The sequence below is a fragment of the Schistocerca americana genome, chromosome 10 (genome assembly GCF_021461395.2).
Source record: "Schistocerca americana isolate TAMUIC-IGC-003095 chromosome 10, iqSchAmer2.1, whole genome shotgun sequence".
NCBI lineage: Eukaryota > Metazoa > Arthropoda > Insecta > Orthoptera > Acrididae > Schistocerca > Schistocerca americana.
The window spans coordinates 103,342,353-103,358,798 of record NC_060128.1 but is presented as its reverse complement, the minus strand read 5'-3'; the positions used below and the strand labels follow the sequence as shown (position 1 = coordinate 103,358,798).

The following is a 16,446-nucleotide window of genomic DNA, read 5'->3' as shown; positions in this document are numbered from 1 at the left end:
TAAAATCTAAAAAGGACGACTGGTTGCTGCACTCTATAATTTATAAATCACATAACAGTCGTTGAATGCAGTCACTTTCCGAATGGAAGGTAATCTGATAAAAATATTTGCCGTGAAGCAGAATCTTCAGTGGGTTGCATTGTCATCTGCCTGAACTGTAGCAAGTATTTATGAAAGGAGTAAGATGTTGTAGCTCTTAATATTAAATATTTGAAAGTGGCTTTTATTATAACATACAACTGTTCATTTCTTGTATCGTTAGAATTGTTGTTGTTGTTGTTGTCTTCAGACCTGAGACTGGTTTGATGCAGCTCTCCATGCTACTCTATCCTGTGCAAGCTTTTTCATCTCCCAGTACCTACTGCAACCTACATCCTTCTGAATCTGCTTAGTGTATTGATCTCTTGGTCTCCCTCTACGATTTTTACCCTCCACGCTGCCCTCCAATGCTAAATTTGTGATCCCCTGATGCCTCAAAACATGTCCTACCAACCGATCCCTTCTTCTAGTCAAGTTGTGTCACAAACTTCTCTTCTCCCCAATCCTATTCAATACCTCCTCATTAGTTACGTGATCTACCCACCTTATCTTCAGCATTCTTCTGTAGCACCACATTTCGAAAGCATCTATTCTCTTCTTGTCCAAACTGGTTATCGTCCATGTTTCACTTCCGTACATGGCTACACTCCATACAAATACTTTCAGAAACGACTTCCTGACACTTAAATCTATACTCGATGTTAACAAATTTCTCTTCTTCAGAAACGATTTCCTTGCCATTGCCAGTCTACATTTTATATCCTCTCTACTTCGACCATCATCAGTTATTTTACTCCCTAAATAACAAAACTCCTTTACTACTTTAAGTGTCTCATTTCCTAATCTAATTCTCTCAGCATCACCCGATTTAATTTGACTACATTCCATTATCCTCGTTTTGCTTTTGTTGATGTTCATCTTATATCCTCCTTTCAAGACACTTTCCATTCCGTTCAACTGCTCTTCCAAGTCCTTTGCTGTCTCTGACAGAATTACAATGTCATCGGCGCACCTCAAAGTTTTTATTTCTTCTCCATGGATTTTAATACCTACTCCGAACTTTTCTTTTGTTTCTTTTACTGCTTGCTCAATATACAGATTGAATAACATCGGGGAGAGGCTACAACCCTGTCTCACTCCTTTCCCAACCACTGCTTCCCTTTCATGCCCCTCGACTCTTATAACTGCCATCTGGTTTCTGTACAAATTGTAAATAGCCTTTCGCTCCCTGTATTTTACCCCTGCCACCTTCAGAATTTGAAAGAGAGTATTCCAGTTAACGTTGTCAAAAGCTTTATCTAAGTCTACAAATGCTAGAAACATAGATTTGCCTTTTCTTAATCTTTCTTCTAAGATAAGTCGTAAGGTTAGTATTGCCTCACGTGTTCCAACATTTCTACGGAATCCAAACTTATCTTCCCCGAGGTCCGCTTCTACCAGTTTTTCCATTCGTCTGTAAAGAATTCGCGTTAGTATTTTGCAGCTGTGTCTTATTAAACTGATAGTTCGGTAATTTTCACATCTGTCAACACCTGCTTTCTTTGGGATTGGAATTATCATATTCTTCTTGAAGTCTGTGGGTATTTCGCCTGTCTCATACATCTTGCTCACCAGATAGTATAGTTTTGTCATGACTTCCACTCATTAAGGAAGTGAAAATGTGGCTACGGTACTTGAGTAATGCTAACAGTGTCCAGAACAATAATACTTTTCATAAAAATTCCCCCACTCTTACTCTGCCTGTCTCGCTTTTATCCAGTGATGATGGCCCACCATTGGTAGCTGCAGGAATTTTACCTAGGAATGACACTTCTCCAGCATAAGCACAAGAAAACTCCCTTTTATAAGAGCGGGCGTCACTGGTATTGGACAGTGTTGAGCTAACTGTGAGCAGCACAAGATCCTGAAGGAGATCCCAGCAGAGGGATAGAAATGTCGATCGCATAGAAGAAATACGATCCGCCGTAATAACCCCAAAGATTTTACCTTTGATGACAGTGGCCATGAAACTCTGTAGACTTATACAATAACTTTTGTTGTTAGATCTTCCAGGATATAATAGCATACAAAATTGCTTTGTCACCTTTGTTTTAGACTCATTTATTTTCATGTTATACTCTTTTACCATAACTTCACCTATTTTAATTAACCTGTCTTTGAGGTCTTCTCCACTCTCCAGAATTAAGTATTTTTAATACTTAACATTTTTTAAATGTTATCCACAGGAAAAGTTGCAATGTGTACTGAGCATTATGCAGTCTGTGGAATATAATTTTATGGTCCTTGATCCACATTTCATTGTATGCTCCACCTGCCACGTATATTACTTAAATGATGACTAACTGACAACCTCAGCTGCCAACAGGTGTTGTTGATATACCTCAATGTGGACAGCTGAAAATGTGCGCCCCGACCGGGACTCGAACCCGGGATCTCCTGCTTACATGGCAGACGCTCTATCCATCTGAGCCACTGAGGACACAGATGAATAGCGCGACTGCAGGGAGTTATCCCTTGCACGCTTCCCGTGAGACTCACTTTCCCAACTGTCCACAATTCTACATATGTATTGTACCTTATAGAACATTTGCCCACCCACTCATTACTCGCGCACGCTTTGGCGATTCCCGTAAGAGTTTGGGCAACCTGTGCGCATTTGCACAGACAAAGGTCAATGGCTGGGTAACCTTTAACTATATATACGAATGCGCACAGACGAAGGACAGTGGCTGGGTAGCCTTTAACTATATATACGAATGCGCACAGGTTGCCCAAACTCTTACGGGAATCGCCAAATCGTGCGCGAGTAATGAGTGGGTGGGCAAATGTTCTATAAGGTACAATACATATGTAGAATTGTGGACAGTTGGGAATGTGAGTCTCATGGGAAGCGTGCAAGGGATAAGTCCCTGCAGTCACACTATTCATCTGTGTCCTCGGTGGCTCAGATGGATAGAGCATTGCCATGTAAGCAGAGATCCCGGGTTCAAGTCCCGGTCGGGGCACACATTTTCAGCTGTCCACATCGAGGTATATCAACAACACACGCAACACAGTGCAGACAGTATGTAAATGTACCACTGAACGTATCCACAAAATCATATCATTGTACGACAGACAATTTGGGAGATATAACACCATAAACACTGAGATATGTGAAAAAGTAGCTGTTTGCTTCATATGGAGTGCAAATTACCCACTTTATGTTCAACCGGCATTTCATAATGTAAGTATTTAATGACATCTGTCAAACTTTAAGCACAATTTCAAACCTTTCCCAAACTTTTTCTAGCTTACATTCTCAAAGGGAAGTATTTAACACATTAAGTCACTTGTAAAGTAATCACGCATTTGAAGTTTTTGTATGCATGGGAGTTCAGTTCTTTAGAGGATCACAAATTTACTGATACATGCATAATTATAATCCATGGGTAATAAACTGTGTTTTGGCAATAAACCATGTTTAGGCTATATACCACGCACGATCTTAGTAAAACTGTCCGCAGCTCGTGGTCTCGCGGTCGTGTTCTCACTTCCCGAGCGCAGGATCCTGGGTTCGATTCCCGGTGGGGTCAGGGATTTTCACCTGCCTCGAGATCACTGGATGTTTGTTTTGTCCTCATCATTTCATCATCATTCCTGAAAGTGACGAGATTAGACTGAGCAAAGGTTGGGAATTTGTACGGGCGCTGATAACCACACAGTTGAGCGCCCCCACAAACCAATCATCATCATCGTCATCATCATCGTCATCATCATCATCGTCATCATCATCGTCATCATCATCATCATCATCATCATCATCTTAGTCAAACTGATGCTGCATCAGAATATAGTGAGCAGCAGTGGAATGGTCCATCATACACCCTAAGTGTAGGAATATCATGTTGTGGTGAATGCTGTTATATTTCTGTGTCTTAATTTTGTGATAGACAATAAAAAAATATGTTTTCTGTGTTCAGGTGAGAAGCCATTCAAATGTGAGCACTGCCGAAAGTGTTTCTCATCGAAAGTGAATCTGAGCGCCCACCTGCTCCGCAGTCACAACATCGGCATTGAAAAAGCCCTCTGCTGTGGTAAGTGCTTATATTTTATTAAAAATGGATAACTAATTGGACTGTTTTAGGAGAGTAAGTGATTTTTGTGTGTGTGTGTGTGTGTGTGTGTGTGTGTGTGTGTGTGTGTGTGTGTGTGGGCGTGTGGGCGCATATCTGTGGGGGGCATATCTGTGATACATTTAAGTGCCATGCATGATGTGCTGGTTTTTTACACATCCCACAGTTTATCTTCTTAACTATGATAGGTAGATGTTGTACACACACACACACACACACACACACACACACACACACACACACACTTCTGTAATATGTATTGACAAATAACAACAGCCATTGCATTTGCTGCCACATCTATAGGCTTCAATGCAATAATGGATTAAAGCTTCTGTACTACTGGATTCACATTCAGGAGGGCGACGGTTCAAATCTGTGTCTAGCTATCCAAATTAATATTTTCATGATTTTCTAAAATCACTCCAGACAAATGCCGGGATGGTTCCTTTGAAAGGGCACAGCCAATTTCCTTCCCTATCCTTGAAACATTCCAAGCTTGTGCTCCGTCTCTAATGAGCTCGATGTCAATGGTACATTAAACCCCAACTCCCTTCCTTCCTTCCCTCCTTCCTTCTATCCTTCCTTCAAGTTGCCATAGAACAGATTACGGATAATGATAGACAAGGAAGTCAGTACATCTGATCTACTTCAAGGGCACACCAGAACTGTGTTCGTTGTCCTCTTTTTAAGAAAGAAGGAGATGTTGGAGTAGAGGCAGGGACAATTTATAATTGTCATTGGTGGGCTGCATAATCATAGCTACTCACTGATAAAATCTCTATATATAAAAGGCAGTGTCCCAATTGACTGACTCATCATCACTCTCCCCCGAGTACTAACGGCAGAAACCTGAGATTTGGCGACAGTTTTCATCATATACTGGAGGCATCATTCCAGAAGGGATAGTCCAAAATTCGACCCCTAAGGGGTGAAATAAGAGATGAAAGGTTTTTTGAAAAATGTTGCTGTTAAGACAGTTTTGAAGGGAGACCTACGGAAATTGGTATTTGGTTCCTCAGTCACAAATAAAGGAACATGTGTTTCAGTATTTTTGGAAATTTAACTCCTGTGGGGGGTGAAATGATGGGTAAAAGATTGTGTTGGAAATAAATTGTTTATTAGAGAACTACTAAAGTATTTTTAAAGTTAAATCTATGGAAATTGGTATTTGACCACTTAAGAAAGTAAAAACAAATTATGTGTTTCGGTGTTTTTGGAAGTTAACCATCTGAGGATGTAAAATAGGGGATGAAAAGTTTATGAAATTATTTCATTATGAAGGTATTTTCAAAGCTAAATTGATAAAAATATTGTATGTGGCACCTCAGTTGGAAATAAAAAAAATATATGTTTCACTATTCAACCACTATATGAGGGGAATAGGGAATGAAAATTTTTATGCAAATATTTCATTTCATTTTTGAAGCTAAACCTATGAAATTTGGTATTTGACTTCTCAGTTAGATACAAAGAAATATGTGTTAGGGGATAAACGTTTCTGTGGTAGTATCACCGCAAGAATTCAAAAGGCATGTTTAACAAAAATGCTGGATTCCAGTTGCCTGAAGTACATTTGGAAAGGACTGTGCTTCTACAGCCTTAATTAGCGTGAAAGTTTACAAGGTGTTGCAATTTGTGAACAGCATAAAAATATGATTAAAGGGAAAAAAATCTGTGCAAACTATACACCTGCAAAATTGCTAATGCAAATCCTACCTATGATGGAGGTGGAAAATGAAGAAATATTACAACCTTGAAGCTGCTACTTTTCTTCACAGTACCTGTGTGTATCCTATTCCCATACTTTGATGGCAGTACCAAGATTTGGAGCCTAATCTTCCACATGGCAAACTGCCGAATGCTCAGTCAGTGAGGCAGTCAGGAATGAGAATGACAGCTGTACAAAGTTAAAAGACAATTGCATCAATTTGTGTTCAATGTGCAGCAATACGCTGAGGAGGAGATGTACATTGTTGGAGTGACTTGGCTGTCAAAAGGGCTATGCATGACTTATTCAGTGACTACCTTAGCTAAATATTATTAAGAAAAACCTCCTACAAAACAGAGAGAAATTCTGGTCATACGTGAAGGCAGTTAGCGAGACCAAATTTAGTTTCCAGCCACTCGTGCATTCACAATTCTTTCCATTTTAGACGGTCTCTTTAAATTTACTTTTGCGGTTGATTATCGTAAGTGAAATTGAAGTGTTGTTAGAGAAACTGTTTAACATGCTTCCATACTGTCTTCTTCAATCATTTGCTCAAGTAATTGGAACATTTTTTTTCTGCAGCATTGTGATTTCGGAAGATGTTTCACTTGTTACTCGGTGCAGTCCTTGCCACATGTAACACAGTACTCTATTTTGATTTGCAGCTGTGTGCGGCAAGCTTTTTTCTCGCAAGAATTCGCTGGAAGTGCACATGTCGATCCATCGGGACAACAAGCCGTTTGAATGCCACATGTGCCATCGTACGTTTGCACAGAAGATCTCTCTCAATATCCATATAGCTTCACAACACACAGGTCAGTACTAGTAAATACAGTACGTGGTCCAATTGTTAATAAAAAAACTATTTAAGGGCACCGTAAGCAATGAATATCACAGAGGAAAAAAGAAAAACACTGGTGGGAATGAAAATGTGGTTATTGTGTGGAGGCAACTGCTCCAGTAACTTGTAATGATCCATCTGTGACTTGTTTTGATTAGAACACTAATCATTCTCAGGTGAAGTGTCATTGTAGCTCACCATGTTTTTTTTTGCATGCAGAAAGGTTAATTGTGTGACAAAGTATAATGCAGGTGTATTTGTAAAACTGACTGTTCTGGGGTTGTACTGTGTATAAATGCTACAGTTGGGACCATTTAAGTGACACTTATTGTACCATTCCACTGAAAAGTTGTTATAACTGGCTGATAAATTATGCTCATTTTGCAGATAAGGAAAATTCCGTCAATTATAAACACAGGGTGTTTATAAATGAATATTGGGGTTTTAATACTTTATAATATTTATTACATTAACTTAGTTATAAATCATATGTCAAATGAAGGAGGAACTCACATTTTTACCAGAACCTTATAAATGTTCAATGTGAGCACCATTTGTGCCGTATCCCAGCGGAAAGTTTGTGGGCCTTTCTTTTCTGGTGAAACTACTGTAATGACACACTAGAGCAATGGCTCTTCACTCAGTTTGAAGATGATGAGCTGGAGAACTTCATTTTCCAGCAAGATGGTGCGCCACCTCACTGGTGATTGGTTGAACTTCACTGTACCCAAGTGCTGGATAGGCCGCAAGGGGCCCAATGACAGGGCTTGCTTTGCATGGCCTCCACGTTCACCTGACCTAACACCATGCGATTTTTTTCCTTTGGGGCTTCATCAAGGATCGTGTGTGCATGCCTCCGCTACCAGCAGACCTCCCTGAATTGAGAAACTGGTGGAAGCAGCTGTTGCTACAATCACTGAAGACACACTTATCAACATTTGGGAAGAACTCGGCTATAGACTTGATGTGTGCCGTGTGACAAATGGTGCTTAAATTAAACATTTATAAGGTTCATGGTAAAACTGTTTGAGTTGCTCTTTCATTTGACATATCATTTATAACTGTAAGTTTAATATAATAAATATTATAAAACATTAAAACCCCAATATTCATTTATAAACACCCTGTATTTTCTTTTGAGATTTGTTGCATCTCCGGTCAGATACTTAAATGATCTAACTATTTACAAATATATGGTTATGATTTATCACTTACTTTCATTTTCAAACAATGCAAAATCCGGAATGGAATACTGACAGTATTATGAAAATGATAGTTTCTACTCATCATATAGCAGTGATGCTGAGTCACAGGTAGGCGCAACAAAAAGACTGTCAAACAAAGCTTTCGACCAAACAAGCCTTCATCAGAATAGACAACTTACACTTACATGCACACTCACACAAATACATGACCAAACTGATGATAAAATCTTCTCGGGTTGACAGCCAAGTCAATGCGTCATTCTCCGGCAACGTTTCAGCAAGTTTCTTACTTGCCACATTCAGGCAAAGACACTCAAGGAGTAGCATCTTGACAAAAATGATATTATGGTCAGCTTTGATGTTAAATCCTTCTTTGTGAGGGTACTGCTAGAGGTCTCCTTGAAACTACTGGAGAATCATTTTGATGAAGACACAGTGGAATTATTCTGCCCTGCACTCACAACCAGGTATCTCCACTGTGAGGCCAAGTTTTACCAACAGGTGGATGGAGTCACTTTGGGATCCCCACTGGCACCATGTATCACCAAACTGTACGTGGGATACTTCGAGTATATCGCCTTGGAAACAGCATGCCTTAAACCCAAGGTCTTTTATCAGTTCGTGGATTATATTTTTGCAGTCTGGCTGCATGGCAAGGACACTCTAATGGAATTTCTCAACCATCTGAACAGCATACACAAGAACATCAAGTTCACAATGGAATTAGAATGGGTGCATAACCTTCCTCGATATCCCAATAAAGAGGAAAATGGATGGCACACTGAGACACTCGGTCTACTGAAAGAAAATGCACACAGTCCTGTACCTCAATGCCAACAGCTGCCATCATCTAGCACAATGAAATCTGTGCTCACTGCCCTTGTCCATAGAGCTCATGACATATGCGACAAGGACAGTTTATCTACTGAGATTCAGTACCTGAAGAAAACCTTCCAGGAGATGGTTACACTGAAATGCAGATTAGACGTACTCTCAAGATGAGCAAGAAGAAGAAGGAGGAACTTCAGGAAGAAGAGAACAACAAAGGCCTGGCATTCTTCCCGTATGCAGGGCCACCCACGGCAAAGATTTCCAGAATACTGGAGAAGAACAGAATAAAAACAATCTTCCGTCCTCCAGCAAAAATCAGGAATATGCTGGGCTCCGTGAGGAACAACTTGGGTCTAAGAATATCGGGCGTCTACAGCATTTCTTGCAGATGTGGAAAACAATATATCAGACAGACACAGCATTGTAATACACAACACATCTCTGAAAATGTGAGAAGCATTCACCTCGGACAAGAGGAAAAATCTGTGGTAGTGGAGCACAGTCTCAGTGAATAACATACATTTCAGTTTGAACAAACCAGGAGACTGTGTAGAACAAAAGGTATCTGGGACTCTATTATTAAAGAGGCAGTGGAGCTATGGTGTAGTGCTTCGAGAATTTTGGAGTAAATTCTAGAAATGCGTGTCTTTCCTCTGTCTCGAACACCTGATATTTTAAATGTGAGTGTGGAATAGTGGAAAAGTATCTAACACCACCAGTTTCTGTGTGCATGTGGGAAGTTGGCTGTGAGAAGACTCTAAGCGTGGCAGTCGATTGACGCTGACAACCGTCTGCTGCTCGTGCCATATAAGCTGTATAGAAAGTACAAGGAGTAATTACGTGTTATTCCTTGGTGGTGGAATAATTGTAATTATTATAGACAAAGGAAACATGATTTACTAGAGACTCTTACTTAATCTGTGGTATAGACTTGCTAGAAGCAAGACCTGTCTTTGATGTTGTAATTATACTTAATAGAGTCTAGTGGTTAACGACTCAGTTGACTTGCAGAGAGAGAGAGAGAGAGAGAGAGAGAGAGAGAGAGAGAGAGAGAGAGAGACATTTAAATTCCTCTAATCAGCATTAGTTCTTCGGAGAAGAATGTTGCGGAAATTGACGCAGCCGACTACCCAGAGAAAGTGAAGCACCTGTAGCTTGGAGAGGGGGGGGGGGGGGGGGGGAGGGCGGGGGAGGAAAGGGCACTACAACTACATAGATAAGAAGCGACAATATGAATATACAGTGACTGGTGAAATGTATATCTGGCAATGAAAACATTGATTCTTCTGCTAGTGATGACGAAGAAAGTGATGATGAATAGAATCATGATGATAGAAAAAAAACACAGGTGGGCATTATTTTGCTGAAATGTAAGCCCAGGATGGCTCACTATGAAGGACAACAAAGTGGTGCCTAGAACATCATTGATGTACTGCTGTGCCATAAGTGTGCCACATGTGACAACTGAAGGTTTTCTGCTGTGAAAAGAAGTGGCACCTGAGACCAGCACTTCTGGTTGTCAGGCTGTATGGCAGACAACACTCTCGTCAGTGTCCCACTGCTGTCCAGGATTCGATTCGAAGTGGGACTCATCATTGAAGACAGTTCTACTCCAGTCAATGAGATTCCAGGCTAAAGATGTGTCTGCAGATGCCCCAGATAGCAGTAGGGTACTGTATGACCCTACAAACAAGAGGAACAGTCCGGGATGCCATTACTTTTGATAGCAGAGCCTCTTTGGTTATCATCCATGGCACCTTTTCAGCACAGTAGTATGTCGATGATATTCAGAGCCCCAGTTTGTTGCCAATCACGGCAAGTGATCCTGAGGTTACATTTCAGCAAGATAATGCTTGCCCACACATGATGAGAGTTTCTGCCACTTTCTTTTTTTCGTGATTCGATTCAGTACCTCCTCGCCAGTTACTCGATCCACCCATCTGATCTTCAGCATTCTTCTGTAGCAGCACATTTAAAAAATTTCTATTCTGTTCTTCTCTGAATTGCTTGTTGCCCACATTCACTTCCAGACAGATACCTTCAGAGTACAAAATGTTAACAGATTCCTGTTTTTCAGAAAAACCTCTTAATCTAATTACCTCAGCATCTTCTGGGTCAATTCAGCCACATCCTATTACCTGTGTTTTACTTTTGTTCAAATTCCTCTTACAAATGCTTTGCAGGTAACTATTCGTTGAATTCTCTGGTCTTCAAAGTCTTCTGTTCTGTCTGACAGAAATGTTGTCGGCAAACATCAAAGTTTTTATTTCTCCTTCCTGAACTGTGATACTCTTTTCAAATTTCTGCTCAGTTTTCTTTCCTGTTTGCTCTGTGTAGACTCCCTCACACAAATAAAATCTGTGGTAAGGGTCCTCATCTACAGTATAAATAGCAGCACAAAAAGTTGGACTGGTTCAGTTGTGTAGATACAGTACAGGAAAATGGAACTGTCAGTCTGGTCAGGAACTCTGAAATGTATCTTCCATCAGTAGGATTAGGAGAACTTCATAAACTGAATCTTCATTGTCATTTGCCAGGTGAACTGAACTACTCGTGCGAAGTCTGCGACAAGTCCTTCGCGTCGGCATCGGCGCTCAACACGCATCGGCTGTCACACGGTGCGCCCCGGTTGCAATGCGATCTGTGCGGCCAGATGTTCCGCCGCCCTGATGTCCTGAAGTTGCATCGTGAGGTGCGCCACGGGCTGCCGTTCCCGCGCACCCGCCGCTGCCCCACCTGTGACGAGGCGTTCCGCACGGCTTCCCAGCTCGCTGCACACATGCGGGTCAGTACGGCACTGACCTCTGATGTTTCTGTGTGTATTCCTCTGTTCAAGTATATTCTCCCCAAGGTCTACAACTGGATCGCAGAATCACCTCCACACTTATGCAGGGTGTTTCAAAAAGGATTTTACAACTTTACAAATTCATATAAATTTATTGAAAAAAAGATATAGAGCTGCGTTTAGTGTTATTTTGTAGGGAAACACATCAAGTTTTTAGAACTAAATCTGCTGTATGTGGCTTCCGTTGGTTATCCTGCACACATCACATTGGAAGTCAATTTCTTCCCAAACTCACTGCAGCATTGCAGGTGTAACTTGCTCAATGACGGTGTAAATTCTTGCTCTAAGTCTAGGTAGAGGAGCTGGCACAGAAGGTACAAACACAATACCCTTGATGAATTCCATAAAAAAAAAAAATAAAAAAAAAATCCAGTGGTGATAGGTCTGGGGAACGTGGGGGACATGGAATTGGCACATCACTGTCAATGTGTTGACCTGGAAAGCGGTCACTGAGAAAATTTCGGATGTCACCCACCTAGTGGGGTGGTGCACCATATTGCATGAAGTAAATATTTCGTTCTTGATCATCCTCATCGATCTGTGGTATCAAAAATTGTTGGAACATATGCAGGTACACTATCCCATTGATGGTTCTCTCATGGAGAAAAAGGGGACTGTACACTTCATTCTTGATCAATGCACAAAAAACATTCAGTTTAGAGCTATCACAAACATGTTGCAATGTTTGATGTGGACTTTCACTGCCCCAAATCCTGCAGTTGTGTGTGTTAACCTTGCCACTTAACTGAAAAGTCAAGAAATGTTGATCCTCATGTAATCAATTTAACATATCCACACAGAAGTTCTTGGGAGCAATTTTATTAGTGTCCTATTGCTTGTACAAGATTGTCAATCTGTACAGTTGCAAACAGTTTCTTAATACATGCCAAACAGTCATGTGTGGGATTTGCAGTTCACAAGATGCACGCCGGGTCAGTTTCGTAGGGCTGTTAATAAAATGTTGTCTCACTCGCTCAGTGACGTCATAAGATGTGCTTGGACGACCTGATGATTTCCCACGTCTTAACTCTTCTGTCATCCATCACCATATCATGGATTTTATTAATGATTTCTAGAGTTGTAACCTCCACAGGGCATCCAGAATGTTCAGCATAACTTGTGCCCATAGGGCTACTGCGAAAATTTTGAAACCACTTATAAACTGTTCTAATCGAAGGTGCAGAGTCACCTTACTGTTTATCAAGCTTCTCTTTAGTCTCCTGAGGTGTTTTGCCTTTCATAAAGTAATGTTTAATCATCACTCAAAATTCTTTTTCTTCCATTTTTTGACAATCACTCGACTTCCTTGATTCACACGAATGCCAAACACAGAGAAATAGTCCAATATGGCTGAAACTTGGTGTGCGTTCTTTCCAAAGATGCTACTAACTAAACATGACCTCGATACGTGCCGGTGGTGCCATCTCTCGGACTTTGCACGGATTTTTCAAACGCCCTTTGTATTTGTCCACCCCTTGTATACCTCAACTGGTTCGACAAGCCCGGAGGTTGTCTTTTACGATGACACTTCTGGGATATGGTGAACAAATTAATATTGTCCCAGTACTGTGCCTGCTCAAAGGTCTTCTGCACAGTTAGTGATTGTCTTAACACAATGTTGTCCAGACCGAGATGACATCCTTTCTCTAATGATATTTGAACTCTAAATGTGTTTCCCCTCCTTACATTTTAAGTAGTAGTAACCGTGCTGTACTTTGCTGCATTGCAGACACACGGCGTCAACTCGCAGCCGAAGAAGCTACACGGGAAGGCACAGAGGACACGAGTGAAAGCGTCGTTCCTGTGCTCGACTTGCGGCAAGAAGTGCTGCCGTCTGAAGGACCACGAGAGGCGCCACCACGGGGACGGCCAGGCGCCTGCACCCGTGCCCGGCTTTGCGTGCACGTACTGCCCCAAGACATTTGTCCACAAGGCCAAGCTGCAGATGCACATTGTCAGCCATCTGGAGGTACTGCTCCTTTTAATGCGGACAGTTTGCTCTGGCTTTGCTTCAGACGTGAAAATTAGATGGAATAGTGTCACTCTTGCATTCGTTCTTAAATCGTGTTCTGGAGGTACCATTGCGAGCGTTCTTTACAGGTAAAGGTATCGTCAGGAGTGCCCCGGAGAAGTGCAATGCGACTGCTCTCGATCTATATATGAGGTGCTACCCAAAATATTAGAGACTTTCATTGTAAAAAGCAGAAAATTATACTTATGTCACAATGTCCTGCATCACCTTTAAAGTAGTCTCCTTAAGCACATACTGTAAAATTAAGTGAATCGAATAAAAAAATGGCACTTTTTTTAAAATTTTGCCCATTTACTGTTGTAAAATCGGAATAAAAATTCAGTATGTTAATTTCACAATCTTGATAGTGATATATTCATGTATTACGTTATTTTTCGTTTATATTTGCAGTTATTATTTTAAGTTAACTGTTGAACGGTTTCACCTCCTCAATTGGGGCAAATCCGAACACCATTATATTTTGTATGCGGGAACAGAATCAGACTTCCAGTGGAGTGAGTCCAACCACTACTTTGATGTTTAAGAAATATGTTGCTGTACTTGCAACAAAATTTTACAATTTCTAGGCTAAACAAATTGTTACAAGCACATTAAACTTGAGATTCTTGCTATAAAAATACTTGCATTCGTCAAATTTCACAAACAGATATTAATTTTTAGTTATTGTTTGTCATAATCAATATGAAAAGTATTTACTCAATGTCATAATCATCTGTCCCTTCAAAAATAAATTTACCTCGCCTTCTATGTCCTGTAACAAGTTTTTTTAATAATTTGTGCTCTTTCTATCTCAGTTGCATCATCAGTTTCTGGAAAGACAAAATAAACATTACCATCAAGAACTTTCTTTCTCCGAAATGTCGTTTCATAGGTGCCATTAGAGATGCTTTCAATTTTACCAATAAAAAACCTTAACCTTTTTTTCATAGGAAATTTTACTATAGTGAAATCGTTTTCCTGACATTCATGCCAATCTTTATCATTATCATTGTCCATTTCTTTATTTTCATTTGACTTATGCTGTTCTGAACCACTTGTAGATGTACCGGATAGGGACCCCTGCTTGCAGCCCCATCACTATCATTTTCATTGAAGTCGCTGACAATATTTCCTTTTCCTGGAGTTAATGCTAAACGCTTTGCTTGGTGTGGCTTTCCTTTTGTTTCATTAGAGCGAATCTGTTTCAGTTGTATTTCAAAAGCTACTGCCCAAGAAACTTCTGATGAGCGGTGCCATGTGCATTGTTATCAGTTGCTTCTGGAATCTGTGAAATGACTTAATCAGAACAGAAAGGAAAAATTCCTGCTTTTTGAAACCAGATATTACATTTGATTTGGACTTGAAAGCTGTATTTTCAAAGGTTTTTTTCAACAACCTAGAAAATTTGAATTTTGGCTCTACCCCTCTATTCTTCCTTTTCCAGTCATCTAACACATTTATGCAAGCAAGTTTTAAAGATCTAAAAATCCTCACATCAAGTGGCTGACACAAATGAGTAGACTTAGGGGGTAGAAGCACAAATTTAATGTCCTGTTCCTGGTACAGTTTAATCACGATACATGACAGATGACTTGAGAGATTGTCACCTATAATCACTTTAGGTCTCCTTAATTGCCAGGCATAAGGCAAGACAATTTCAACAAAACATGGTTCAAAGATTGTTCAGTCAAACCAACCACTTTGATTTCTGTTATAACCTGCACCAGTTACACCCTCTTCAGTCCAAGTATTGTAGACATGTTTTGCCATATAAACTGTGTATGGTGGGAGCACTCAGCCGTCGGCAGCTGCTACTATCATCACACTGACACTTGACTTTGAAATATACACTATCCTTTCAGGCTGTCTTGTGCCTCGCTTCATTATTACTTTCACTTGTCCAGGATCGTCACAAAAGTTTGTCCCGTCATAGTTTATAACGTTAGAGGGAGGGACACCATCAAGGTCACTTCAAGGTTTTTAAAATAATCAGTCACTGTTTCTCGGGCAACTGCTGCCTTTGCCCTCTTCGTATGTTCACTTACTCTAACTGTTAGTTCTTTATTTCTTTTCAGAAAAGATTTTACCCACTCGTGTGCAGGTCAATTGTCACAAAATCTTTTTTCAATCCTCCCTACTCGATTGAGATATGCCTGTACAATGTCCCTAACACCTTTATTCCTCAGGCACCCCTCTCCCCATTTTGCACAACCCAATAATCCTTCAACCAGGCTTCTTTCCTCACTAATGATTAACACTGGTTGGCTGTCTGTTTTGTATTTGTACCTTTCCTTGATTTTGTCATTTAATGTGGTATATGGAACTGTGTATTGCTCTGAACCTTTCCAGATGCTTAATTTTCCTGATTTGACAGCTTTGACCACATTTAGAAGAAATTCTGGTTTGTAGTTAGATTTCTGTGTTGGTCCCAGAACCTTTTGGCATACTCGCATGATCGGATTCGCCCTATGAAAATGCAATTTTGCAATTAGGCCTGCATAGTTTCTAAGCAGTATTAGCAATGAACAAATAAACAAAGCTGTATCGCTTAAGACGTTCATATGCAAGCAGTAACATTGCAACTTACCAGTTACACTTTGGAAGTAACAGGCGCCAGCAGTTTTCACACTGTTGTGGTAACTATATGAGCATAACACAAGAATCACACACCTACTGACAATGTGATTTGCTGGTTGCCCACACTCCAACACGCCATTGTTGTTGATAGATTAGTCAAGAATTCACGTCAATGGTCAGCTGCAATGTAATTGTTAAAATGCTACACTCAGTTATCCAAACATGGAAAAATGGGTAAATTATCGGATTGGTACCACCTGATCGGATTCACCTC

At 40.4% G+C, this 16,446-nt stretch overlaps 1 protein-coding gene across 1 annotated transcript in view; it reads left to right on the top strand.

Annotated features, from left to right (window-relative positions):
• The window catches only part of LOC124552569 (zinc finger protein 2 homolog), an 87,775-nt gene that overhangs the window by 27,548 nt on the left and 43,781 nt on the right, over positions 1-16,446 (top strand). Inside the window, exons 6-9 of the mRNA XM_047126891.1 lie at positions 4,002-4,115; positions 6,528-6,677; positions 11,277-11,524; positions 13,314-13,553. Of these exons, the coding sequence (XP_046982847.1) occupies positions 4,002-4,115; positions 6,528-6,677; positions 11,277-11,524; positions 13,314-13,553 (752 nt within the window). The remainder of the gene's footprint in view (positions 1-4,001; positions 4,116-6,527; positions 6,678-11,276; positions 11,525-13,313; positions 13,554-16,446) is intronic.